The sequence below is a fragment of the Enhydra lutris genome, unplaced genomic scaffold (assembly GCF_002288905.1).
Source record: "Enhydra lutris kenyoni isolate GAN:26980312 unplaced genomic scaffold, ASM228890v2 scaffoldscaffold24, whole genome shotgun sequence".
In the NCBI taxonomy this organism is placed as follows: Eukaryota; Metazoa; Chordata; class Mammalia; order Carnivora; family Mustelidae; genus Enhydra; species Enhydra lutris.
The window spans coordinates 13,600,244-13,628,223 of NW_019154108.1; the positions used below are offsets into that span (position 1 = coordinate 13,600,244).

The 27,980-nt window shown below is 41.4% G+C and overlaps 1 protein-coding gene across 1 annotated transcript; it reads left to right on the top strand.

Annotated features, from left to right (window-relative positions):
• The first annotated feature begins 402 nt into the window (after positions 1-402).
• On the top strand, positions 403-27,917 carry LOC111150872 (feline leukemia virus subgroup C cellular receptor 1). The gene is made up of 10 exons (XM_022508531.1): positions 403-1,140; positions 5,245-5,389; positions 11,586-11,726; positions 18,791-18,858; positions 19,665-19,768; positions 23,772-23,882; positions 24,637-24,742; positions 24,952-25,063; positions 26,448-26,515; positions 26,672-27,917. Exons 1-10 carry the CDS (start codon positions 403-405, stop codon positions 26,747-26,749), a joined length of 1,671 nt encoding a protein of 556 aa, XP_022364239.1. The 3' UTR covers positions 26,750-27,917.
• Positions 27,918-27,980: the final 63 nt, after the last annotated feature.

Genomic DNA, 27,980 nt, shown 5'->3' on the forward strand with positions numbered 1-27,980 from the left:
GCATCTTTCCGCGGCAGAGAACGCGCGGCCTTAACCTTTCAGTCCCGCCTTCCTCCTCTCCACCCCGCAAATTTGCTCCCGCCTCATCCCTGACAGAAGCACCCCAATTGGCTCTCGCGCCGGGGGAAGACGCCCGCTGATTGGTCGGGTGACGCTCTTGGGGCGGGCCCTGGAGCAGGGTGACCGCAGGCCTGGAGGCGCGCGAGGACAGCTATTTCGCCCGCGGCCTCCGGTAGCGCCGGCTGGGTTTCGCGGGTCGCACCCAGACTCACCCGGCCAGGGAAAGGGTTGCATGAGCGGTGGTCCAAAGGGTTGGGGTTGGGGTGCCGGGAGGGCCTCGGGTCCGGGGGGGGGGGGTGCGGGGAGGGGGAGGAGGGCCGCGGCGCGGGGGAGCGCAGGGACATGGCACAGCTGGACGATGAGGAGGGGGTAGCGGTGGCACCCGGGCACCCGCCCGCGAATGGATACCTCCTGGTCCCGGGGGGCGAGCCCCCCGGAAAGCTAAGCGCCGAGCCGCAGAACGGGCTCAAAGCCGGCTGCCTGACCCTGAACGGAGTGTCTCGGGACAGCCTCGCGGCCGCCGCTCAACCCCTCGGCAGGCCTCAGACTCCGCTGGCTCCAGAGGAGGAAACCCAGACACGGCTGCTGCCCACGGGCCCCGGGGAGGAGACCCCCGGGGCCGAGGGCTCCCGGGTGCCCCAGACGGCGCTCTCTGCGCGGCGCTTTGTGGTGCTGCTGATCTTCAGCCTGTACTCGCTAGTGAACGCCTTTCAGTGGATCCAGTACAGCATCATCAGCAATGTCTTTGAGGGCTTTTATGGCGTCTCCTCCCTGCACATCGACTGGCTGTCCATGGTGTACATGCTGGCCTACGTGCCCCTCATCTTTCCGGCCACGTGGCTGCTGGACACCAGAGGCCTGCGGCTCACCGCCCTGCTGGGCTCCGGCCTCAACTGCCTGGGCGCCTGGATCAAGTGCGCCAGTGTCCAGCAGCATCTCTTCTGGGTCACCATGCTGGGCCAGTGTCTCTGCTCCGTGGCCCAGGTGTTCATCCTCGGCTTGCCCTCCCGCATCGCCTCGGTGTGGTTTGGGCCCAAGGAGGTATCCACAGCTTGTGCCACCGCCGTGCTGGGCAATCAGGTAAGAACTAGAGTGACACAGGAAAACCGGATGGATGGTTAAAGGAGCAGATCAAGGCATAGGCCGTGTGAGCTAGGCATATGGATGGGACCCTCAGGAGGCGGTTGTGTGTAAGTGCAGGGAAGGAGACGGGTCTTGGATTAAAGAGGGTATTTATTTGTAAGGACGGAACTTTGAAACCAGTTTGAAGTGAGCACCTTGTCATCTTGCTTTGAGAATTACCTGTAAAATAACTGAACTGGCCCATATATCCCTAACATCATAGAAAACTTGTCAGTGTAATAACCAGTGAGACTGAAGTAGGTATTTTTGCTGTCCCCAGTGTATTCCTTGTAGAAGGAAGGTGTTGGATTCCGGGAAGTTTTTCTCCTTTTGAGTGATCAATGTGAACAGCACCTGTTTTATTTTATTTTGGCTTGTTTTACTTATGTATTTATTTTTCTAAAGTTTATTTATCTTTTGTAGTACTCTCTACACCCAAGGTGGGGCTGGAACTCATGACCCTGAGATCAAGAGTTGCACACTCTTCCGACTGAGTCAGCCAGGCTCCCTTCCTGTTTAAATTCCTATGTTAGCAATCAGCAGAGTGCCTGGTACAAACAGTTATAAATGACAGCTAAATAAATGTTATGGTGGTAAAAACCTCTCACAACATTACTGAGTCCAATTCCAATTTTTAACTAAGAAAATGCAAGTCAGATCACAGATCATGGAACCCATTCTAAAAGGGTAGCTAATTTTGCCAATTCCCCCTTAAAGTGCTTCCTAGTCCTACTAACCTAACACCATAGGTTTAAATTCCAGTAGCATTACTAAGCAGAATGGAGTGTGTGTGTGTGTGTTGTAATTGCAGATTGATTCTTTCATTGTCATTTAAAATTTGCATAATGGAGCCCTGTGATACTTTATGTACATTATGTTGAGTATTCATTCAGCTTGAGGAGAATGTAGTTAAAAACCTATATACCATGAACTTCACCTCTCTCTATGCCTATATTCCTACATGCTATGTAACAAAAGAATGTTACTCTCTTACTTCCGATCTAACACTTGTTTCAAGATCACATAAGATTTACCTAAAATCCATAAAAAGACTAGCTCTACATGTTTATTACTTTATGTTTATCTTCTTTCTCTAAAAGTGCAAAAGAAAGGGTAGTTTGAACTGTAGTTGTTGTGTATTCAAAATAATTTATAACTGATATTTTAGTTGGTTGCTTCCATATGTTTAGATAGGAACTCTTATTTTTCATTTACAAAATTATATTCCATATTCATACTTCATTGAGCATGACAGAAGTATCATTAACTCCATATCTGTGGATTATCTATTTATGGATAATAAATGGAAATGTCTTCTCAAGGCAGATTTCCCTCTGACGTTCAGCACACCTCTGCCTTCTACGTACATTCTCCCTACGTGTTCTCGTCCTTCCCAGGCTGCAGTAGCTGTGCACCTGTTCATGGCCCTATTTTCAGCCTAAATTATGGAGTGATCATTTATATTAATATTCAACAGTACTGAGCATTCACCAAGAACCTGGCACCATGCTAAGTATTTTACATGCACTGTGTCCTTGAATTTAATAATATAAGGTAGGAACCATTAGTCTCTCCATTTTATAGATACAGAAACAGAGTTGAAGGGATGACCTTATTTTCCAGAAGCCACACAGCTAACTGATGGCAGCATTCACAGCCAAGTCTGTCTGATTCCTGCATCCTGGCTTTTCACTGTCTGTCTCTACTGCCAGGTCTCTAACCTGAGAGACCCTTTAAAAACATGGATCAGATCCTGTCGTCTTTTGCTCTGCTTTGGACTCACCAGTGATTTCCCATAGTACTTAAAATCTAAACTCTTCACTCTGTTACAGAACCTTATACTAACATGTCTTCTTCGGCTCCTTAAACAACACTAGGCTTGGATTTTGCATGAGGGCCTTTGCAGAAGCATTCTCTCTGCCTGGGATGTTCTTCCTCCTAGGATCACGTTATTACATCCTTACCGTCACTCAACTCTCATTTAAATTCATTTTAAATTATCATTTTGTGGCCTTTCTTGAGGATCCCAGTCACTCTCTTATCACATCATTATACTATCTCCATACAGCGCTTATCACTGTCTGATATATTTATGCTTATATATTAATTGTTACTACTCATTTCCTATCCCCACCATTAGATTGTAAGTTTCATGAAAATAGGCATGTGGTCTGAATGTATACAGTTGTCTCACCAGCACTTAACACAGTGCCCAGCACATTATAGATTCTCCATAAAAATTTGTTGAATAAGTGGATGAGCTTCAGACTCATGTAGATACAGGCCAGCTGAATATTTCCATATGACCCCGCCCATCCAAATTTACCTCATCTCCTTGCTTATTTCTCTGCATTTCTACTGTCACTATCTTAGCTTTGGCCACCGGCAGCCCTTACTTAGACATTGCTGGCTGATTTTCCTATCCGCAGCTCTTTTCTCTTTCCCTGTTACTCTCCACATCCATCCACTGTGGTCTTTCTAATGTGCAGATCTGTCCAGGGCACGCCCTTCTACTCTGCAGTGGCTTCTGTTGCCCGGAGGATAAAATTCAAACTCTCTAATGAGACCACGGGAGACCCTTTGGATCTGCCTCCTGTCAACTCTCAGCTTCCCCTCTCCAGATCCCCCCATTCCTCACATCCACATTCTTTCTCTGCTCTGAGGGGAATTGTCCGCTACTTCCAGCTTCTCACAAGGTCATGCTCTCCTCCTTCCTTTGTACATGATATTCCCTTGGCTGGGAACACGCAGATTTCACGTGGCAAACTCCACTTTCTTTTTCAGATCTTTGCTCCTCCAGAAACTTTTCCTGAACCCCAAGTCTATACAAAGTGGTCCTTCAAAGTAGTTTCTTAGCTAGGGCAACCGTATGTTCAGTTAGCCAGGGATAATCCAGGTGTAGAGCTAACTATTCATTTAGTCCCTTTCACTCTGAATAGTGTTCTCATTGGCATGATAGATCCCATGATCATCGCAGGCTTTGTGCCCTCTACCTCTCCATCACTGTACTTACCATGCTGTCTTGTAATCACCTGTTTAATGGTCTCTATCCCGCTTTTTGTAAAGGAGCAAATGAAGTGTTTGGTGACTCTTACTATCTCTCTCAGCCTCCATTTGGAAACCAGTCTAGGGCCCTTCCTCCTCATCTCCATCCCTGAAAGAATCTGCTGTCTTTCTCTTTTGAGCGTCTTTCATTTTATTTCTTTCATTGTGATCATCCTATCCAACCTTGTGTTTTTCTTACTAAGGCAAAATTCACATAACATAAAATTAACCATCTTAGATTATAGCGCAGTGGCATTTAGTACATTCGCCGTATTGTACAACCATCCCTCTATCTAGATCCAAAACATTTTCATTTACCCTCAAAGAAGACCCAATACCCACCAAGTTCATCTTTTCTGAACTTTACTTTGCATATTCTTTTTTTTTTTTAAGATTTTATTTATTTATTTGACAGACAGAGATCACAAGGAGGCAGAGAGGCAGGCAGAGAGAGAGAAGAGGAAGAAGGCTCCCCGCCGAGCAGAGAGACCAATGCGGGGCTCGATCCCAGGACTCTGGGATCATAACCTGAGCCAAAGGCAGAGGCTTTAACCCACTGAGCCACGCAGGCGCCCCTGATCTGCATATTCTTACTCCTCTTTTTGATTGTAAGCATCTAAAGTGTAAGAATGGTATCTTACCCATCCTTACAGCAGAATCATTCAAATAGTAGGAGTTTGTTGAATAGTGAAGGCATTTGTCAGCAACTACCCTTTAACAGTACAGTAGTGAAAAAAACCAACAAAACATTAGAACGTGGTGTCGTTGGTTTTTTTTAAATAATTATTTATTTGGGTAATCTCTATACGCAGTGTGGGGCTCGAACTCACGACCCCGAGATCAGGAGTCTCACGCTCCTCCAACTGAGCCAGCCCAGCACCCAAGAACATGGTGCTTTAGAATGTACACCTTACACCTTCAATACACAAGCTGTCTTCTCTATGCTGTATTAATGGCCAGTATGTCCTTTTTTTCTCTTATTCATAGTAGCTATTACCAGGATTGTTTATTTTTCAGCTTGGAACTGCTGTTGGCTTTTTACTACCACCAGTTTTAGTGCCCAACACACAGAATGACACAGATCTGCTGGCTTGTAATATCAGTACCATGTTTTATGGGACATCATCCATCGCCACGTTTTTATGTCTTTTAACAGTAATTGGTAAGCAAATTATTTTCCCTGTTGCTTAGAGAGATAAATGCATGGCCAACATATGGAAATCAAAGTAGCTGACCCTGAACATTTTCATGATAATATCTCGAATGCCATTTGCTTGTTTCATTCTTGCTGTTGCACTTGTTCAGATAATGAATGCTACATCCCTAGGGATATGTTATGGTCAGCTACCATCTACTTTAATATCGTAAAGGGTTTGAAGACTAATTCATCTGATTTCTCTCCCTACTAACGGTTCTTCCCGCATAACCGTGGTTTCCAACATGCCACCTGCCTCCCGTTTGCATCTTCTTCTACATTTTCTGCGGCTTGTGCTAACAAACCCAGGAACAAATCCTTGTCATGCTTTGAAATGATGCAAAGAGGCTGCAACCTTTTTTTTCTTTTTTAATGAGAAATCCTTCCAAGGATCCCTATTTTAACAATTAACTGGATCTGAACATGTTGACCAGTGAACGATCCTGGGCAGTGGTAAGCTGTTCCGCAGAGCCTCACACTGGCCACTGCCTGCTTGTTGGGCCACTCCAGCAAAGCACTGCTGTCACCACTCGTCCCTGAGTCCTCTCGTCGGGGCCTGTCTCTTGAAGCAGTCAGTCCAAATCAGCTGCAAGCAGCCATCATCAGTTTGGAAGAAGGTTTGGGAAGGTCTGCTTTTTAAAGTTTATTTATTTATTGTTTAAAGATTTTATTTATTCATTTGACAGACAGAGATCACAAGTAGGCAGAGAGGCAGGCAGAGAGAGGGGGGAGGCAGGTTCCCCGCTGAGCAGAGAGCCCGATGCGGGGCTCGATCCCAGGACCACGGGATCATGACCTGAGCCGAAGGCAGAGGCTTTAACCCACTGAGCCACCCAGGTGCCTCTAAAGTTTATTTTTAATGGGAAAAAATTTTGCTCGCAGGGAGGACAGGTTTTTTTCAGGAATGTGGTTGATAGTATAACTGTAATATGGCCCTTTGGGCACTCAGGATATCTTAACTTGATTTGAGGAAGAAAGCAACTTGAAAGTTGAAAGATCATCTTTTAATCATTAATGTTTACATTAAATTGCATTATAGCTGTAGTTTTAAAATTTATAAGGTTAATTTTCACCATGGCTGTAATAGTAATGAAAAATTCAAATGTTGTGATCTCTAGATCACAAAGTTTTCAAAGGCGTGTAGGTGGAAGACTGTTTTGGTAGAGACTGCCTTCATAGGTGAACTGCCCATACATTTAATTTACCTTCAGATAATGAAAAAAAATATTCTCTTGGTAGCATATAAAGTATTCTGACATGCTAAATCTCCTCATGGTTGGTTTTTTTGTTTCAGTTAGGGAGCGACATTTTTGCTATGACTACTGAAAAGGGACAAATCATCCCTGTACTATTTCAGCAGTTTAAAAAAGCTTTAAAAGAAATCTGCAGTTGACCCTTGAACAACATGGGTTTGAACTGCACACGTCCATTTATACATGGGTTTTTTATAGTACTGTAAAAGTATACTATAAAAGTACAGTATTTTCTCTTCCTTATGACTTTTTTTTAAGATTTTATTTTTTTTTTAATTTTTTTTTAAAAGATTTTACTTATTTATTGGACAGAGAGATCACAAGTAGGCAGAGAGGCAGGCAGAAGAGAGAGGAGCAAGCAGGCTCCCTGCTGAGCAGAGAGCCTGATGCGGGGCTCAATCCCAGGACCCTGAGATCATGACCCAAGCCGAAGGCAAAGGCTTGAGCCACCCAAGCATGCCCCTCCTTATGACTTTCTTAGTAACATTTTCTTTTCTCTAGCTTACTTTATTTTGAGAATACAGTGTGTAACACATATAACATACAAAATATATGTCAATCAGCTATGTTATCGGTAAGGCTTGTGGTCAACAGTAGGCCATTAGTTGTTAAGTTTTGGGGGAATCAAAAGTTATACATGAATTTTCAGCTGTAGGGGATTGGTGCCCCTAACCCCCATGTTGTTTAAGGGTCAACTCTATGTTTTTTAAAAATAAACTCTTAAGTCTACTTCTCCGGTAGCCATATTTGATTTGCTAGATAATATATAGTTTGTATATATTTTGCATAAATGGATCCTCTGTTAGCAGTAGGGATTATTAAAATGTAAAATCCTCCTTCCTGCGATTGCTTGTGTATCCTCACATCAATTCTGGTCTTCCTTTTTTTATTGTCCTTTCATTGCTTTATCTCTTTGGAAGAAATGAGAGAACAGGTTCTATATAAGATATGTCTACATGTGAAATTATATACATGACACATATGTGTTTAAGTATTTCTATAGGGGATGCTACAAATATAAGGCTTTTATTTCTCAAAGGAAGGGGACAGAAAGGCATTATTAATAGGTTTGACCTAGCACCTATGTTATTTGAGAAATTAAAGGAGACATATACATGTACATTATTACTAATTTATGCTCTCATAGCTTCTGAATAGACAGTGGAGATGGAGCAGGGAAGAAAGGGCTCACTGTCAAGTTTTGCTTGGTGACCTGTAATCTTAACCTTAGGATACCAAGCATAGTATAAAAGCAAGATAATATACAGTAGTGACTTGAATGTCTTGGGTTGAAAATCATGACATTTATATACTTATTTGTTTTTATTTCTTTTTTTTTTTTTAGTTTTTTTTATTATTTATTCAACAGAGAGATAAAGAGCACAAGTAGACAGAGCACAAGTAGGCAGAGGGAGAGGAAGAAGCAGGCTTTCTGCTCAGTGGAGAGCCTGATGCAGGGCTCAATCCCAGGACCCTGGGATCATGACCTGAGCCGAAGGCAGCAGCTTAACCGACCAAGCCACCCAGGTGCCCTGAAAATCATGACATTTAAACAAAAAAATTTATCTGTTTTCCTTATTCTCAAATACTTGCTATTGAAGAAGATAGGGATTATTTTTAAAATCCCTACTTAAAGGCCCTTAATTACTAAAAGAAAATCCAACTTCCTTCTAAATACTTCCCATAAATACTTTGGAAGCCCAACCAAATTTTATAAAGTAATTTGGCTTTGCTGTTGCTTTTCAGCAATGTATCATGTACTAAATTGGTATTCAGCGGTCTTTCAAAAATACTATCTTGAGGCTTATGTCACATACCACTGTTGCCCTCCCTCATGGAGCATACTCGTGAATGTAGCATTTCTAGGAATCAATCTAAGCCTTCCACCAAATCTCACACTAATACCTCATTCTTCATATCCTACCCAATTGTGGCCTGTAGCATTTGGTGGTTTGGTAAGTACCAAACACGTTTGGCACACTCGATGCTGTATCATCTAATCCTCATAGGCATAGGAGGACGGCACTAATATCATTCCCATTTCGTAGAAAATGTGGTAGGAAAGTAGAACACAGCATTGAAGTGAATGTAATCTATCCATGGTCACAGTGAATACTGAAGGAGAAATTTGAGTCTAGGTACCCTAACTCCATATTTAAAATGTTATATATAAAAATATGTCATTTTAATTTTTATTTAGTCTTATTTTTATTCAAGTTTAAATTTCTCTTGTATAAGTGGTAATGCTGTTGTGTATGAAAGCTGTCCTTGTGTAGGAGGGCAGTAAACTCTGTCACTTAACTCAAGTGTGCAAATTGAAACCCTTAGCTTCCTGATTCACTAACATGAGTGGATGAGAGAAACCAGACGTAAAGGCAATCAAAATATTTAACGTTAAGGTACTTAAACACATGCGTATATAACATATATGTAAAATTCTACTTTTGATTCTTATATTCAGGATATTTATAGATAGGCTGCTGTTGTAAACATTTAACAGAAATATATTTTACTTAGTCTGTAAGAATTTCAAGCATGCGAGATAAAGTCTCTGACTTTTGAAAGTAGGTATTCCTGGGGCACCTGGGTGGCTCAGTGGGTTAAGCATCTGACTTCCACTCAGGTCATGATTTCGGGGTCCTGGGATCAAGCCCCATGTTGGGCTCTGTGCTCAGAGGGAGTCTACTTCTCCCTTTCTCTCTCCCCCTATTTGTGCTCTCTCTCTCAAATAAGTGAGTAGATCTTTTTAAAGAAAAAAAGTAGTCCTGAAAATGACACTGTATTCCATGTAGCATTCAAAAATTATAAGATTTTGCGTATATTATATCATATAATCTTCATAAGAACTCATTATTTCCATTTTATGTATGAGAAAGCTATAGTTGAGAGGCAGGAATTGACTTCTTCTGAGTTACACAAAGATATGAGGCAGAGCCAGTATTCAAACTTATATGTATCTTGTACTAAGTTCATATGTGGAATGTCTGCTTGAGGGACAAATAATGAAATCAAAAGATAACGTTATTATCTAATTCCAAAAAGTACAAGTAGTCCTAAGCACAGTAGATTTCCTTCTTATTCTTCATGGGAGAAAGGGTTTGAATGTGGTGCCCCAAAATCCTTTGGCTACTTTGGAGAACAACTGCTTGAATGGTATTATTATTATTTTTTTAAAGATTTTATTTATTTATTTGACAGAGATCACAAGTAGGCAGAGAGGCAGAGAGAGAGAGGAAGGGAAGCAGGCTCCCTGCCGAGCAGAGAGCCCGATGTGCGATGTGCAGGGCTCGATCCCAGGACCCTGGGATCATGACCTGAGCCAAAGGCAGAGGCTTTAACCCACTGAGCCACCCAGGCACCCATATTATTAATATTATTAATGTAAGCTCTCTGCCCAGTGTGGGGCTTGAACTCATGACCTCAAGATCAAGAGTTGCATGCTCTACGGACTCAGCCAGCCAGGGGCCCCTGTAGTTAATTATTTTATTGGCATACAGTATTTGGTGGGGAGAAGAAAGAAGAAGTCTACCGCTTTTTAGTTTCAAAGGAAAGAAAAAGCCATATTTCATCTTTTGAAGGAAGCAACGCAAAGTAAACAGAGTCATAGACCAGTGGTTTTCTGTTCCTCTGTTTCTTTTTCTTCCTATAGACTGAAACCCAACTTTAGTGTATTGTGTAGCTGATAGATACGGGCCTAATTTTGTTCAACAGGGCAGATGGCTACCTGAAACCAAATGCTATCACATCTTCCGAAAATAAATTCAGCGGAGCTGAAGACTAATCCGAATTGTTTTCTCTTTGCATTTGAATTCAAATCTGAGCCATTTATACTTACTTTACCAGAGTAAATAAGAACCTAGTAAGAGATTGACGACTCACCAAATCCCCATGACTACCTTGTAAGCATGGTTTTTACATTCTGAAATTTTGTTTTATAACCAAGTGAGTTGTGTATTACCACTGTTAGGAAAAAGAAATAGCTCCTATCTTAACTGGGACCCAAAGAGACTTTCAGGGAAGGACCACAGGTGTCCTCAATAGCAAGGAACAGATAGGGTGAACAGAAGAGAAGGAATTGCAACAACTTAAACAGTTTATGTCTACCAGTCCTCTGATACAAGGACGTTCAAAAGCAAATATTCATGAGTATGTACCCTCTTGAATTACTTATGACACCTGTAAAAATAGAAGCCTGTTTTAGTTTGATGCATTTTCAGTATATCCTAATTAATCGATGTTTCAGTGAGCTCTGCTCCCATGAATCCACCTGGACCTTTTCAGTTCTAGAGGTGTAATTATTGTATCAAATATTAGAAGAAAACAGATACTAACTCAAGACAGTCCTCTAAAAGGTCAGTAACATATTGGTTTGCTTATATCAGATGTTACTTGTAATTACAAATTGAAGTAAGTTTAGAAATGGAATTGTTGAATACTACTAGAATATATATTAATTTTGCTTAACTGAGAATGGAATAATCAGTGGGCAAGGTTGTGACATACTACTGATGGTTTTGCAGCTATGTGAATTGGCCAGATCTCCGAGTTGGAGTCCGTTTCAGAGGACTGGGAGGATATTCTTCAGAAATTAATGAAAATGAGGGGTACCTGGGTGGCTCAGTGGGTTAAAGCCTTTGCTTTCGGCTCGGGTCATGATCTCAGGGTCCTGGGATCGAGCCCCACATCCCCACATCGGGCTCTCTGCTCAGCGGGGAGCCTGCTTCCTCCTCTCTCTGCCTGCCTCTCTGCCTACTTGTGATCTCTGTCAAAAAAAAAAAAAAAAAGAAAAGAAATTAATGAAAATGAAAGGCTCAATATATGGCTTTAACTACCTCTTTAAGCTTAAATGGATTTAGTCTGCTCAGTAAGGAAGACCATGTATTTAATTACCTTTCCATGTGTGTTTCCAGCATTCAAAGAAAAACCTCAGTATCCACCAAGCCAGGCACAAGCAGTTCTTCAAAAAAGCCCTTGTGCTGAGTACTCCTATAAGAAATCAATAAGGAACCTATTTAAAAACATTCCTTTTGTCCTTCTGTTGATCACTTACGGTAAGTGGTTTTCTTTTACTTTCTTTGATTTCTGTATAAAACTGAGCATTGTAGGGGCGCCTGGGTGGCTCAGTTGGTTAAGCGACTGCCTTCGGCTCAGGTCATGATTCCGGATTCCCAGGATCGAGTCCTGCATCGGGCTCCCAGCTCCATGGGGTGTCTGCTTGTCCCTCTGACCTTCTCCCCTCTCATGCTCTCTCTCTCTCTCACTCTCTCTCTCAAATAAATAAATTAAAATCTTTTAAAAAAACAAAACTACTGAGCATTGTAGATTCTTTTCATTTAATCTAGTGGTTTGAGCTTTAATTAATGAGATAGGTTTGTTAACTACAAAAATAATGATGGCATAGTCATAAACTTAAATTTTGAACTAAAAGCAAAAACTTCAAGATGGATTTTCTTCATAATTTCTTAACCCAATTTCTTAATAATTTCTTGATCTAATTTCTTTTCTTTTCTTTTTAAAGATTTTTTTTTTTTTATTTATTTGACAGAGACATAGCAAGAAAGGGAACACAAGCAGAGAGAGTGGGAGAGGGAGGAGCAGGCTTCCTGCTGAGCAGGGAGCCCGATGTGGGACTCGATCCCAGAACCCTGGGATCACGACCTGAGCTGAAGGCAGAGGCTTTAACCCACTGAGCCACCCAGGTGCCCCTTCTTGTGTTTTTAAAATAAAATATAATAGATCTCAAACAGACAAGCACTGTCTTCTCTTTTGAGTTTTCGCTGAGTATTTTAAGTCCTTTATGAACTGCCTTAATCATGTGGGAAATGTCATCAATAATCCCTGCCCTGCCCGTGTGGGAAGTGGCATCCATTTTGACTACTTGGGGTCGGTACTAGACATTCATGCGATCACCTTAACCAGTTCAAACTTGAAACAATTCTTTTTTTTTTTTTTTAATTTTTTAAAGATTTATTTATTTATTTATTTATTTTAATAAACATATGATGTATTTTTATCCCCAGGGGTACAGGTCTGTGAATCGCCAGGTCTACACACTTCACAGCACTCACCATAGCACATACCCTCCCCAATGTCCATAGAAAAACAATTCTTATCCTTCTAGATATTTCAAGGTAACTGACGGATACTCACCCTGACTCTGTAGCTTTGACCGCAGACACCAACCTATTTGGTTCCCTTCGGAGTTTGCTGACAGTTTGTTTTTTTATATCAACACCATTTATAAGAATGGCCAACACCCCCTCTTTCTGTCTTACTGGTCTTCAGAAGTCACTCTCCGCTGTTCTTTCTCTTCTTGACAGCTTTTTGGGAGAACGCACCGTGGTTACATAACTGTTGTACGAGTCGTAACAAATGATGCCCTGACCTAAACTCTCACTCACCCTTTTATCAGGATTATTTCATCTTTTTCTCCTTTTTTTCTTTTTCAGTGAAAATAGTTGAGCACAAAAGTAGAACATTTAATATAGTGAATTCCTATGCACCGATCATCATCCTGCTGTAATTACCAACATTTCGCTATTCTTGCTCTATCTCTTCCCTCTACCTTTTTCCTGAAATTTTTCTTCCCTGGAATATTTTTCTTTTTTTAAGATTTTATTTATTTAGGGGACCCTGGGTGGCTCATTTATTTATTTTATTTATTTATTTGACAGAGAGAGAGAGATTACAGTAGGCAGAGAGGCAGGCAGAGGAGGAGGGGGAAGCAGGCTCCCCGCTGAGTAGAGAGCCCGATGGGGGGCTCGATCCCAGGACCCTGAGATCATGACTTGAGCCCAAGGCAGAGGCTTTAACCCACTGAGCCACCCAGGTGCCCCTTCCCTGGAATATTTTTAAATTAATCCCAGATGTTATATCCTATCCCCATTAAATATTTCAGCATGCCATAGTGCCTTTTCTTAATTTTCATGGTTACCTCCACTGGTTAGCTTAAACCTAAAACACATAACTAGGAAGTAAAGAAAGTAACAGTGGGTGATTATTATCTGTAAGAGCAAATTCATTTTTGTAGCCTGTGGTTTAAGGAAGAAAGATTCCTACCCTCCTTCTCTTCTCACTGTCTCCCGAGATAAGACTTTGTTTGAGCCAATTTATAACCAGCCTCTGGTCACAGACACAGGCACACACACACACACACACACACACACACACACACACACAAACGTGCCTCCACAGGCTCATAGGTCATAAATTCTAGTCTCTGTAATTTTGTGCCATTATTCCTTTTACCTGAAATGTGCTCCTTTTTTCCCTTAAGCAGTCCTACAAGAGCTGGCTTAATGTTTGCCTCACTTACTCTCTAATATAAATAATTAAATCTTTAAAAAAAAAAAAAAAAAGGCAGGAAGAAGGCATTGAGAAACACTGTGGAGAGTTTGGTAATATTCCCCAGGAGAGCTGGAAAATGTTCTCAAGCTTGTTTTCTTCACTGAAGGGGTGGCTAGTTAGGGATCATGGTTTTGAATGAGTGAGTCACATCACACCTTTTTACAGGGCCCCTGTCTCCCTCCATAACTGCTATTATATATAAAGTTGGAGGAAACTTGCACCTGGGATAGACTGGATAGGGACTATATTCCTAGGACAGGTTTTCAGGATTATATACAGTGTCCCAAACTTAGGAACCAAAGAGTCTAAGACAACATTTTCTTGCGGTGAGGCTGTTTGGAGAGAACGTGTACCTTCACTCTGCCACTTGTGCTATTTGCGATCTGAAACGCAGACAAATAATCTAGGCTCAGATAACAGTATTTCTTGCTCTTATGATCCTCTATCCTGACTCTTGCTATCTTTACTCCAGTCTGGAATAGATCCAAGACCCGTGGAAGGTGCAGCACAGGGGAGTACCCTCAGGCCAGTCTTCCTGGGCCTCCCCCGGCTAACCACGCTGGGTCCCTCTGTGTATCTGAGCTCAGTGGGAGGTGGGCAGCAAAGGCCAGTTACTCAGGGTCCTTTGATACGATCTTTACACAGCTCTATGTCTCAACCTGCAATCTCCCATTTTAACAGGGCTAGTGAGGGAACTTGACCAATGGTCAAATTCCTGCGAGAGAAGTAAGGGCCAAGGACGACAAAGATAATGTCAATGAAGAACAAGGTGAAGGACAGACACATCTCAGACACCAGGATGTATAAAGCGGTGGTAATTAAGATGCCGTGTATAGTCTAGGGATAGACTATTCAGTTACTGGAACAGAGTAGAGATCCCAGTGACCTACTCTCTGTATGCGTGTGCAGGCCGGTTTGTATGATGGCCGTGAAATTCTGCTAATGAAGATTCTCAGTGGCCAAACACGTCAAAATTCAGTTATTATCGGTGCTGCGTGTTCAGGGCAAGTTGACAGCAAGGTGCTGCTCCCCAGAGTTGACTCAGGGATCCAGAATGACATCTTGGACCACGCTGATAGGATCACTAGAGTGCAAAGTGGGACAGGTCACTTCCGCTCACATTGAAAGTCATGTGGCCATGGCCCTGAGTGTCTGGAAGGAGAAAAACTAGAATGCAGTGATCCTCTCGTTCCTAGTGTCACTTTCTCTGGTTTCAGCAATCTGGTCACTCTGGTTTCAGCTCCCCAACCGGCACAGTCAGGGAGCACATGCTCCTCCTGCTGACCTGTCGCAGGGGGTCAGCAAGAGCCTCACCCCACGTCACACGGTTTAGGCCATTTACCCCATTTCATCTCATCACGTAGGTACTTCGTCATCTCACATCATCACAATTAAAAGAAAAATACAGTATGATAAGATTTTGAGAGAGAGAGAGAGACCACATTTACCTAACTTTTATTACTGCATATCGTTGCAGTTTTTCTGTTTTATTATTGTTGTTGATCTCTACTGTGCCTGATTTATAATTAAACTTTACCACATGTATGTATATATGTGTATACAGGAAAAAACATGGTATATGTCGGGTTCGGTACTATCTGCAGTTTCAGGCGTCCATGGGGGACTTGGAACAAATCCCGGCAGATAAGAGGGGACTGCTGTATTCGCAAACAGCTCTAATGACCAGAATGTGCATATATGAAAGCCAGGTACTTTGTATAAGAGAAACCATATAGTAAATTGTCCTGGGATAATTGATTATCCATATGGGATATGGGGAAAAAAATTAGCTCTCTCTAGCATACCATGAAAAAAATGAATTGCAATGGATTAAAGACCAAAGGGTGAAAATTAGAACTTTCAAGTTCCAAGATAGGAAACCGGCTTTAATATTCTTAAAAGAATTTCTCGGGATGCCTGGGTGGCTCAGTGAGTTAAGCGTCTGCCTTAGGCTCAGGTCAGGATCCCCCAGTCCTGGGATCGATCCCCATGTTGGGCTCCCTGCTCAGCAGGGGAATCTGCTTCTCCCTCTCCCTCAGCCCCTCCCCCTGCTTGTACTCTCTCTCTCTCTCTCACTCACTCACTCACTCATTCTCTCTTAAATAACTAAATAAAACCTTTTTTTTTTTCAAGAAAGAATTTCTTAATATAACAAAGAGAAGGGATGCCTGGCTGGCTCAGTCGATAGAGCCTATGACTCTTAATCTTGGGGTTGAGACTTCAAGTCCCACGTTGGGTGTAGAGATTACTTAAAAATAAAGTCTTAATAAATAAACAAAACACACATAAACCCTAAAGGAAAAGATTGGTAAATATGATTACATTAAGATAATGGTCTTTTAGGGGTCCCTGGGTGGCTTAGTCACTTCAGCATCTGATTCTTGATTTCACAATTCAGGTCATAATCTCAGGGTCATGAGATCAAGCCCCCTGTGGGGCTCACACCAGGCATAGAGCCCACTTAAGAGTCTCTCTAACCCTCTTCCTGTGCCCCTCCCCACCCTGCATGCACATTCTCTCTCTCTCTCTCTCTCTCTCAAAAAAAGTTAATGATCTTTTCTTTTTTTTTTTTAAGATTATTTATTTATTTATTTATTTGACAGAGAGAGATCACAAGCAGGCAGAGAGAGAGGAGGAAGCAGGCTCCCCGCTGAGCAGAGGCCCAATGTGCGGCTCGATCCCAGGACCCTGAGATCATGACCCGAGCTGAAGGCAGAGGCTTAACCCACTGAGCCACCCAGGCGCCCTTAATGATCTTTTCTAAAAAGACACCATAAACAGTGAAAAGGCAGGACATAGACTATGAGAAAATGTGGTACATATAACCAACAAAGGCTTGGTACCTACACTGTAGAAATAAATCCTACTGCTCAGTAAGAAAAGGGCAAAGAAGTTAAGGAAACCAGAAAGCATTTATGTGTTTGCGTATGGCTCATATATGATGCTGAACCTTACTACTTAACCTTACTACTTACTACGTAATCAAGGAAATGCCAATCAAAACCAGAGTAAGACACAGTACACATGCATTCAGATTGGCAAAGAAAATTTGTTTTAGTTTGATAAAAACATATATGGCAAGAATGTGAAGTAAAGGAACTCTGCTGGTAGTATAAACCATTACAACTATTTTGAAGAACAATTTGACTATACCCAGAAAATAGACTTTCTACTCCTAGGTATATACTTAGAGAAACCTTTGTATACAATAACAAAAACATAATATTCATTGCAATATTGTTTTAAATAGTGAAAAACTGGAAAAACTCTTAAGTGTCTATTGACTGGCCAGGAGATAATTAAATTGAAGTATATTCACATAATGGACTATCCTATAGTAGAGAAAATTAATGAACTAGAATTTAAAGTATTGACTCAGGTAAATCTCAAAACCATAATATTGAATGATAAGAGCAAGCTACAGATAGATACAAATAATATATTTATATAAAGTTCAATCACATGCAAAATCATTCTAATTGTTATTTAGAGTTACACATATATTGTAATATCTAAAATGATAAGCACTGGGGGACCTGGGTGGCTCAGTCATGGGTCTGACTCTGTTTTGGCTCAGGTCATGATCTCAGGGTCCTAAGATCGAGCCCTGGGTTAGGCTCCCCATTCAGTGGGGAGTCTGTGTCCTCCCCCCAACCTCCTACCCACTCGTGTGCTGTCTCTAAAATCAACAAATAAATCTTTTTTTTTTTTTTTAAGATTTTATTTATTTGGGGCGCCTGGGTGGCTCAGTGGGTTAAGCCTCTGCCTTCTGCTCAGGTCATGATCTCAGGGTCCTGGGATCGAGCCCCGTATCGGGCTCTCTGCTCAGCAGGGAGCCTGCTTCCCCTTCTTTCTGCCTGCCTCTCTGCCTACTTGTGATCTCTCTCTCTGTCAAATAAATAAATAAAATCTTTTAAAAAAAAAGATTTTATTTATTTGACAGAGAGGGAACACTAGCAGGAAGTGGGAGAGGGAGAAGCAGACTCCCTGCTGAGCAGGGAGCCCGATCTGGCTCAATCCCAGGACCCTGGGATCATGACCTGAGTTGAAGACAGATGCTTAACCCACTGAGCCACCCAGGTGCCCTGCAAATCAATAAATAATCTTTAAAAAAAAGTAAATAAAATAAAATGAAAAGCACTAACATGAGGATCAGTGTTACCTCTGAGAAAGAGGTACATTGTTTTCTATGCTTGAAATATTTAATAATAAAGAAAGAAAGAATAAACTTAAGTCTCACCAGATTAAGAGGCTTACCTAAAGTCCTACAAATGTGACAGGAATCAGCAGGATTCAAACCCAGTCACATGCTTTCTGATAACTTTTTTATTTCTCCTTTTTAAATATTCTCTAATTAATATTTTCTTACCAGTTGCCTTGAAGTCGTGAATGTAGGGGTGAGGTCTCTGAGGCAGGGTTTTGGTCTCATGATTGAACATTCATGAGCTTGCGTACGTTGTAGGAGCTCAGGGAGTAATCCGTTCAGGGCTTCATGGCTGTGTACAGTGTTCTGCATGCACACAGGAGTTATGGTTGGCCTATCTGAGTCTAAATAATGATAAATGGTGTAATGACAGAATTTTACCATTGTAATCTCTAGTAAGTTCAGGTGTTAAATTGATCATTCCATCATCTGAAAAGGAATGGCAAGAATTTTTCATTTTCTCTGGCAGCTGTGTGAGAAATGTGTTCTATATTCACCATTTTCCTGGAGTACTCATATCATCTAGTAAATGGTACATTTATAATTTCCCGTTTATTATTGTAGGTATCATAACTGGAGCATTTTACTCAGTCTCAACATTATTAAATCAAATGATACTGACATATTATAAGGTGAGTTTCTGTCTGTACTGTGTCATGCCCCTGGCCAAGAGTGTTTCTTAAACAGTGTCATTCCTGTTAGCATGATCATAAGATTAAAGATTTATTGGGGTGTGGCTCGCTCAGTTGGTGGAATGTTCGACTCTTGATCTCAGGATCATAGGTTCAAGCTCCACGTGGGATTACTTAAAAATGAAATCTTTAAAAAAGACTTATGACCTTGTTGCTTTAAAAGACTCTCATTTGTTTTAATTGAGAATACGTTTAATCCAATTTATAAAACACACAAAATGGAAAGTGGAAGGTATGATTGCTGTGACAATACCCAAGTCTTTTTCAGTACTTTTTAAAAGAAATGTGACTGGTTATATGGGAAAAAACAAACAATTTTAAGGGAAACCAACCCAAATATAAAGAAGTAAATATTAAGCTGTGACCGGTCTTTGCTTTTGAAAAGAGAAAGCAGTTGTAATATAAAAAAACTATCAGATCAATCTGCTTCTCAGATTTCTGTGAATTACATCAGAATTCTAACAAAAATCATTGCACTTTTTAACCGTGGAGGTTCAAGAAAAATTTCTTGTATTTCTCCCACATTTTAGGTATTCTTTTTTTTCTGGTTTGAAAACAGAATGTACTTGATATGTGCTTTACCAGCCTCCCACCCCCCTCACCCTAACAGATGTACTAAATTTCCGACTATATTGTATGCTTAATTTTATCGGATTATTTCCATTGACTGTGAAAGGTACGAGAGTGTGAAAGATCTATTTGAATTAGAAGTATCTGATTAACTTCTTATGAAACATTTTTTAAAGGGAGAAGAAATCAATGCTGGAAGGATTGGGCTAACATTGGTAGTGGCCGGAATGGTGGGCTCTATTCTTTGTGGCTTGTGGCTAGATCATACCAAAACATACAAGTAAGTGATAGTAGATAAATGTATGGCATACAACCTAGGGTATTTGGGGCTTAATGGAAACTTTGCTTCTTATTTTAAGAAATTTTAAAAGTGTTATTATTACTAAAAGACTTGGATTCTAGACATTCTTAGATTCCCTTCACTTCTGAATGAAGTCTATATTTGTCTTATTTTATCGGTCGTACTTTGAGAATTCGGATACCTTATGATGCAGCTTCTTCCCCTCCAGTAATAATTGTGCACACATATGTCTTTAGAAGGGATCATCGCTATTCTGTAAAAGCCCTTTCTGAGAAATATTTGACTTCTGACAGAAACTTTATCCTGTTCTTTTCTCATGTTGTAAGCTTAAAAACAATAAACAAAAAGTCGTCTTTCCTACCAAAAAATTGTTATTGAGCATAAGGCATTTTGGTAAACTCCTAGGCATTTTGCCTAGGAGTGCTTGGCTGGTTCTGTTGATGGAGCATGAAACTCTTGATCTCAGCGTCATGAGTTTAAGCCCCATGCTGGGTATAGAGTTTACTTAAAAACAAAAAAATAATATAAATACATACATACATACATACATACATAAATACAATCTTGGGAAAAAGTCTTTAAAAGTCTTTGCCTAAAGTGCCCCATGCTATAGCACCACTTAACTATACTATAATACATAATATGAAAATACAGTATTAATTATACATTTATATAATCAAAATGCTAATACAAAAGAAGAACTTAGGAATAACAACTAGGAGACTGAAAAGGGATTTCAGGGGCAGCATCTTTTGCACTGGGCCTTAAAAGAATAGGTATATATATATTTTTATGATGTGTGACTCCATTCATATAAAGCTCATTTATATTGTTAGAAGCCAAGATAGTGGCTACTCTCGGAGACAGGGAAGCAGTGATTGGAGGGGCCTTCTGGGGGTTGGCAATGGTTTTTTCTTTGGTTTTAGTGTTTTTTGGTTTTTTTTTTTCATTTGAAGTACAGTTGACATACAATATTGTATTAGTTGCAGGTGTGCAGCATGGTGATTCAACAACTATTTTTGTTTTTTAGTTAAGTTTTCCATTCCAGTATAGTTACCATACAGTGTTAGTTTCAAGTGTACAATATAGTGATTCAACAATTCTACAGCTTCTCAGGGCTCGAGAGGGAAGTGTGCTCTCAATCCCCTTCCCCTGTTCCACCCGTCCTCTTACCGTCTCCCGCTGGTGACCATCACTTTGTTGACTGTAGTGAAGAGTCTGTTTCTTGGTTTTCTCTCTCTTTTGTTTGTTTTCCTTTGTTTGTTTGTTTTGTTTCTCAAATTCCACATACGATTAAAATCCTATGGGATTTGTCTTTCCCTGACTGACTTATTTCGTATGGCTAGATCTGTTCTCTAGATCGTCCCTGTTGTAGGAAATGGCAAGATCATTCATTTTTATGGTTGAATCATATTCCATCGTATATACATGCCACATCTTCTTTATCCATTCATTATCGGTGGGCACCTGGGCTGCCTCCATAGTTCGGGCACTGTAAATGATGCCGCAGTAATCAACATAGGGGAGTGATTATTTTCCTTACTTAGTGCTCCCCGCAGTAAGTGTGGCTGCCATCTGTCACCAGACAAAGTGGTTGCAATATTATTGACTATATTCCCTGTGCTGTACTTTTCATCCCCATGACTTATTTATTTTATAACTGGAGGTTTGTATATCTTCTGGTCTTTTTTTTTTTTTTTTAAAGATTTTACTAATTTATTTGACAGAGTAGGCAGAGAAGCAGGCAGAGAGAGCGGGGGGGAAGCAGGCTCCTTGCTGAGCAGAGAGCCTGATGCGGGGCTCGATCCCAGGACCCTGAGATCATGATCTGAGCTGAAGGCAGAGGCTTTAACCCACTGAGCCACCCAGGCGCCCCTCTCTTCTGGTCTTGAAGGGGTGGCCTTATGTAGGAACCTACCCCTGTGGATGCTGTGTGCCCAGCTGTTTTGGCTGATCAGTTAGAGCTGGATTTGGTCCAAGCCAGAGGTCCTGGGGTGCTCCATGCTGGAGGTCACCCTAGTGGGAGGGCTAGAGCTGGAGCACATTTGGGCCCAATGGTCCCAGGGGCTTCAAGCCAGGTCCACAGGGGCAGAGTAGCTGGACCTGGGGCAGGCATGAGCCGGGGCGGGGAGGGGGCCCTGAGGCACTCGTAGGCAGTCTGTGCTCTGGCTGCTCTGGCTGCCCTGGCGGGGTGGCTAGGGCTAGAGCGAGTGCTGGCAGGGGTGCTCTGTACCGGGGCTGCCCAGGTAGGACAACTTGAGCTGGAACAGATGCAGTCTGGGAGGGCTGCCCTTGCGGGACAGATGGAGCTAGTGTGAGGTAGTGGACTCTGTTCCCATCTGTGCCTTCGAGGGGCCACTGTAAACAGCGGCTATCACCAGCATCCCCAACTCCACAGTGAGTTCCAGCAGTTTCCCCACTGTTCGGCAGACATTCTAGGGTTACTAAATGATTTCCTCCACTCATAGTCTAGTTGCCCCTTAAACCACTGTTGTTTTTGGTTTTTGTTGTGCCCCAGGGTGGGTGAATCTGCACAGGGACAGCCCAGTGATATCCATCCCTACCACAGGTCATTAGGTCTGCAGTGGGGTTCCCACTGGCACCCTGTCTGTCTCTCCTGCTGCTCTCTGTGTGGTCCCTCTACCCTTTATTATGCAGAAGCTGTTCAGTCCTCAGTTCTTCAGGAGGAATTGTTTTCTAGGTAGATTCTGTGTCTGTGGGAGGACATGCATTCAGGGTCTTCCTAGGCTGCCATCTTGGGCCCCTAAGCCAAGAATAGCTACATTTTTTAACAGGCAGAATCTTCCCATCTGCTTGGGAGAAAGGAATGAGTGGAGCTATGGACAAATAAATGGAATGCAATGAAATGAATGAAATATGGAATTGTCACCTATGTATCCTATGTACCTTTCAAGGCCCAACATATGTTTGATACCATTATGTAAGCCCTTCCCAAGATCCCTTATTGTGAAATTCTCCAAGATAACTCTCCCATAATTTAAGACAGCACTTGCTGTAGTTTCTATTGTGAAATGGTAGCTTACAGTGAAACCCGTTCAGTCTGTAGATAAAGGGAACATATGTAAAAGATTAAAGTTATTACTAGCCTTTGGTCCACTTTACAATTAGAAAACATGGTAGGCATAGAAATGTCTTCTTTGTTATCCTGATTTTGTCCTCAGAGTAATTGCCATTCATTCACCAAACTTGTGTTGTGGCCATAGTTCAGCTAGGGATTGTGACAAATGATATAGCATCCCTGTCCTTGAGATATTTGTGGTCTAAATGGGGAAAATAAAGCATTCATACATGAAAAATAAGAATAGAACAGACTAGGGGCACCTGGGTGGCTCAGTGGGTTAATCCTCTGCCTTCAGCTCAGGTCATGATCTCAGGGTCCTGGGATCGAGCCCCGCATCGGGCTCTCTGCTCAGCAAGGAGCCTGCTTCCCTCCTCTCCCCGCCTGCCTCTCTGCCTACTTGTGATCTCTGTCAAATAAATATATATTAAAAAAAAAAAAAGAATAGAACAGGCTAAATTAGATGTCCTACGCCCAATAGATGTCTGTCATGTGACAATTATATAGATTCTAAGTTGATAAGGGAATTTGGAAGTAGAGACAATGTTGTAAGCCGCAGTGGTTAGGAAAGGGCGTTTGGAAGAGGTGGAATGTGAACTCAGTCTTGAGCTACAGACAGGAAACTCTCCCACTTGGTGGCACAAAGGTCATTGGATCCACATGAATATTCCTTCCTGTCTGAACATTGGATATGGTGTGAGTTTTGTCGGTTGCTGCTGTTGAATCTTAAATGTAAGCTTTAAAGTCCATGCTTTGGTAGAAACATCTTCCATACAAGGGAACCTGAATCTTGAAAACCAAAGAATTGATTATTACTGTATGGACAGAGCAATGGTTAGCGACATGATTTTTATATACCTAGGAAAATCACGCAAAATACTAACAATTTTGTTTTTGTTTTAGACAGACTACTCTGATAGTTTACATTTTGTCTTTTCTGGGAATGGTTGTATTTACTTTCACATTGGACCTTGGATACATTATCGTCGTGTTTGTTACTGGAGGGGTACTCGGGTAAGCATCACGTGTGTGTGTGCGTGTGTGTGTCTGTATGTAAGAGGAATGATAGCATGCTGTTACAATTCTGAAGTATTACTGCTGTGGTTGTAAATTTTTAGTTCATTCAAATGTCTTGTAATATTTTAAACTTTAAAGAATCTATCCGGGTGCCTGGGTGGTTCAGGGGGTTAAGCCTTTGCCTTCGGCTCAGGTCATGATCTCAGGGTCCTGGGATCAAGCCCTGCATCAGGCTCTCTGCTCAGCAGGGAGCCTGCTTCCCCTCACCCTCAGCCTGCCTCTCTGCCTACTTGTCATCTCTCTCTCTCTCTCTCTCTCTCTCTCTCTCTGTCAAATAAATAAATAAATAAATCTTAAAAAAAAAAAAAAGAATCTATCCTGTGCACATAAATGCATAATTATTTAGAAATAAAGAAAAAGTAGTTTAAAAATTTTTTGGTATATATGAGAAGTGAAAAATGGAAAAGTCTTTCTCAGTCCAGGTGCCTTAATTTAGTTAGAAAGACAATTGACTTCATAAATTAGAGGTAAATCTTTCTCACAAAAAGAAAAACTTAGGAACTGCTTTATTTCTCAGTTCTTCTGTTGTTGGGCTGATTGGTGAATAATAATAGGGTCTTACTTTCATATGTTAAGTTCAAAATATTCAGTTATCTGATCACTAGAATAGGCCTGAGAACTGGAATGATTGCCTCAAGGTGGTACTATCCTTCAGGTAATTGTTTCTGTAATTCTGGATTTATTTTCCTAGTTTCTTCATGACCGGTTACCTCCCATTGGGTTTTGAATTTGCTGTTGAAATCACTTACCCTGAATCTGAAGGTACTTCCTCTGGTCTTCTTAATGCTTCGGCCCAGGTAAACCTCTAATTTCTTTTAAGTTTCAGATAATTAGTTTGCTGACTATTCTAGTGGATAACAAGTTTAAAAATAGTTTCTGTTTGAAAAATTCTGCCTTTTAGTGTTTCTAGAAGCTAAGTCATATGAATAAAATAGGAAAAGTTCTGGGGAAAAACATTGCACTAGTTTCAAAGAAGCAAATTTAACCATTATTTCTCTTATTTTAGATATTTGGAATTTTGTTCACATTGGCTCAAGGAAAGCTCACATCAGACTATGGTCCTAAGGCAGGGAACATTTTCCTTTGTATTTGGATGTTTCTAGGCATCATTTTAACAGGTAAATTAGGGCATTTTCCCAGCAAACGTGCTTATGTCATATTGTCTTTATATTTAGTTTTTATGTCTGTTTGTTCTCAATGGCTTGGCAGAACTCAAGGGGGAAAACAGAGATATAAAACAGGATATTGTCTTTTCTAAGAATATGAATCTACTAATTCATTTTTCAGATTTTAACTTCAATATGATTACTATGCATAAAAAACCAAACCATTGTATTAAGAATCAGTGAAGATTCTGGAGCGGGCAGACCAGCTTCCTTCTGGCTGTGTGACTTTAAACAAGTTACTTCACCTCTCAGATCCTCCTTTTCTCACTCATATGCACGGTATTAAAAAGCCTGCCCCAGAGGGTCGCTACGCAGATTGACTGAGGTGGTTCAGGAAACCTCCCAGCATCGTGTCTGGCACCTAGAACGTGCCTTCACGTCAGCAGTTACCATAGTGTGTGGTGCTGGAAACAGCACGTGGAATGGTTAGCCGGTTCTGACCCTGGTTAGGGATAATAGGAGTAGACATGGTCAAGAACGAGAGTAGAGCCCAGCCTGCCCAACCACTAGAGAAGGGGCCCAGAAGAGGGCTTTTATCTGTATTTTGTCTGGGTGCACTAGCGTAAAAGTGGATTTAGAAGCAAAGCGCAACGTCCAGCAGTGTTTCCACACCTGTGTTGTTTCTCCTGTCGGCTCACTTGGCTGATTTCTTTCTGCATTCCTTTGCCCTATTCAGATGGCCGTGTAAACTCTTCCATACAGTGTACACGGTGCTGAACTACCAAGCCACACATCCTGCCTCCTCCCCTAGTACTTGACGTTCCAGTGATCCCACACTACCTCTGGGGCCAGATTCTTGGCCGTTCTCCTCCCGTCTTGCGTTCTTGGCATGCACTGTTTCCTACCTGCCCAGAGTGCCTTCCTCTCCTTATCTGCTTGACAAGTTCCTACTCATTTTTCAAGTTTTAGTTCAAATGTGTCTCCTCTGGCAAGCCTTCCGTGATTTTCTCCGGACAGACAGAGGCATTTTTTTTCTCTTTTGCTCCCACTGTACCTTCTATGTAACCCGCGTGGTTGCAGTGACCCTACTGTGTTATAGTCGTTTGCTGTCCATATTTCCTTAGGTTGGGGGATGCTGTAGGGAAAGGACTGTGCTTTTCACCTTTGTATCTTTGGTTCCTACCACCCTGTATTTGTTCACTGATGAATGAATTACTAATTAAGTTAGTGGCATAGAGAAGCACTAGCATTTTTCTCATGCTGCGAGGATGCTCTTGAATGTGATGGTACAACCATGTGCTGAATGGGACAACATCAAAAAAGACTTTGTACTGCTTTGAGATAGATGCATTCATATATACCCTTTGGTGACTCCACTGATATTTCTCTGTTTCAGCATTAATCAAGTCTGATCTCAAAAGACACAACATAAACCTAGGAATTACGAACGGTGATATTAAAGCTGTAAGTAATGAATATTTTTATGATGCTGTTCCTGAGAAATGTGTGACATCAATGTGTCTAGTCAGCTGTTTTGTATCCCCGAGCCAGCTGTTGATCTGTCATGATTGCACATGCCAGAGGCTGTAAGGTGTTTTTATCCTCTAATTCTTTCTGCAGGTACCAGTTGAAGATAGTCCCACAGATCAAGAATCCAAAACCATGATGATATCCAAGCAGTCAGAATCGGCAATTTGAGGCGAAGGAAAAAGTTAACATCATGTGATAGTTGAGCAGTAAGTCTCGATTTATATGTGACAGGAGGTGGATACTTACTTGAAAATTATTATGTGACCCTGGACTACAATTCCTGTCTTGCTTCATTGTTAATGTAAAGCAAGATTTTACTTAAAATACTTGGGCTCGCCGCCTGTGAACACTACCGTTGATGTACCAAGCGTCCCACTGTTAATCTCCTGTCGCTGATCAGAAAGTAAGCTTCTTGATGTGTATTTTCTGAAGGTGTTTTCTTTTTTACGGAAAATGGAAGGTCAGAGGCTTTCTAAAATGATAATGTGGAGGTCTGGTCCTTTTAAGTCACATAGAAGTACATGCCATGCAGAACCCTGTGTACATTATATTACTCACTGGCTCCCTTTCCATTATTCTGACCCAACTGTCCAGTCCACGTCAGTGGGCCTACCAACATGGCACCTCTGAGCCCTCACAGGACAGCACTGGGACGAGACTTCCACAGAAACCTCTAGGATTTTTCCAGTTTCCTCTGTTCTTGTTAAATAATGCTTTGTAACATGTACTGTCAGTGGCCATCAAAACTGTTCTTTGTTCACGCTGAACCCATGACCTTGGTCTTAGACTTGTGTTCTAATTAAGCTAAGGAGCCCAGACACAGGCTCATTATCTTGAGTTCTCTGCACTGCCTTCCTGTCATGGTCTAAATGCTAATACTGTTCTTTTCAATCCTACTTGAAATAAGAGTAATTTTGTACCCACTACCTTGTTCACCCTGTTTTTTTCAACACAGGCATACCTCGGGGATACTGCAGGGTCCGCTCTAGACCATTCAGAATAAAGCAAATATCACCATAAGTGATTGAGCTCAATCCTTTGGTTTCCCAGTCCTTATAGAAGTCATGTTTACACTATTCTATAGTCCATTAAGTGTGCAGAGGACTGAAAGAACAATGTATAGACCTTAAATGAAAAAAGACCTCTTGCCAAAGAATGCTAACCCTCATCTGAGCTCTCTGCAAATCATAACCGCCGATCCCAGATTACCACACTAAATAGAGTAATAATGATAAACTTTGAAATATTGCAAGAATTTCCAAAATGTGACCCAGACACACGAGCAAGCAAATGCTGTTGGAAAAATGGCACCAATGAACTTGCTCAATGCAGGGTTGCCACAAACCTTCAATTTGTTTAAAAACAAACAACAACAACAAAAAACCACAGTATCTATGAA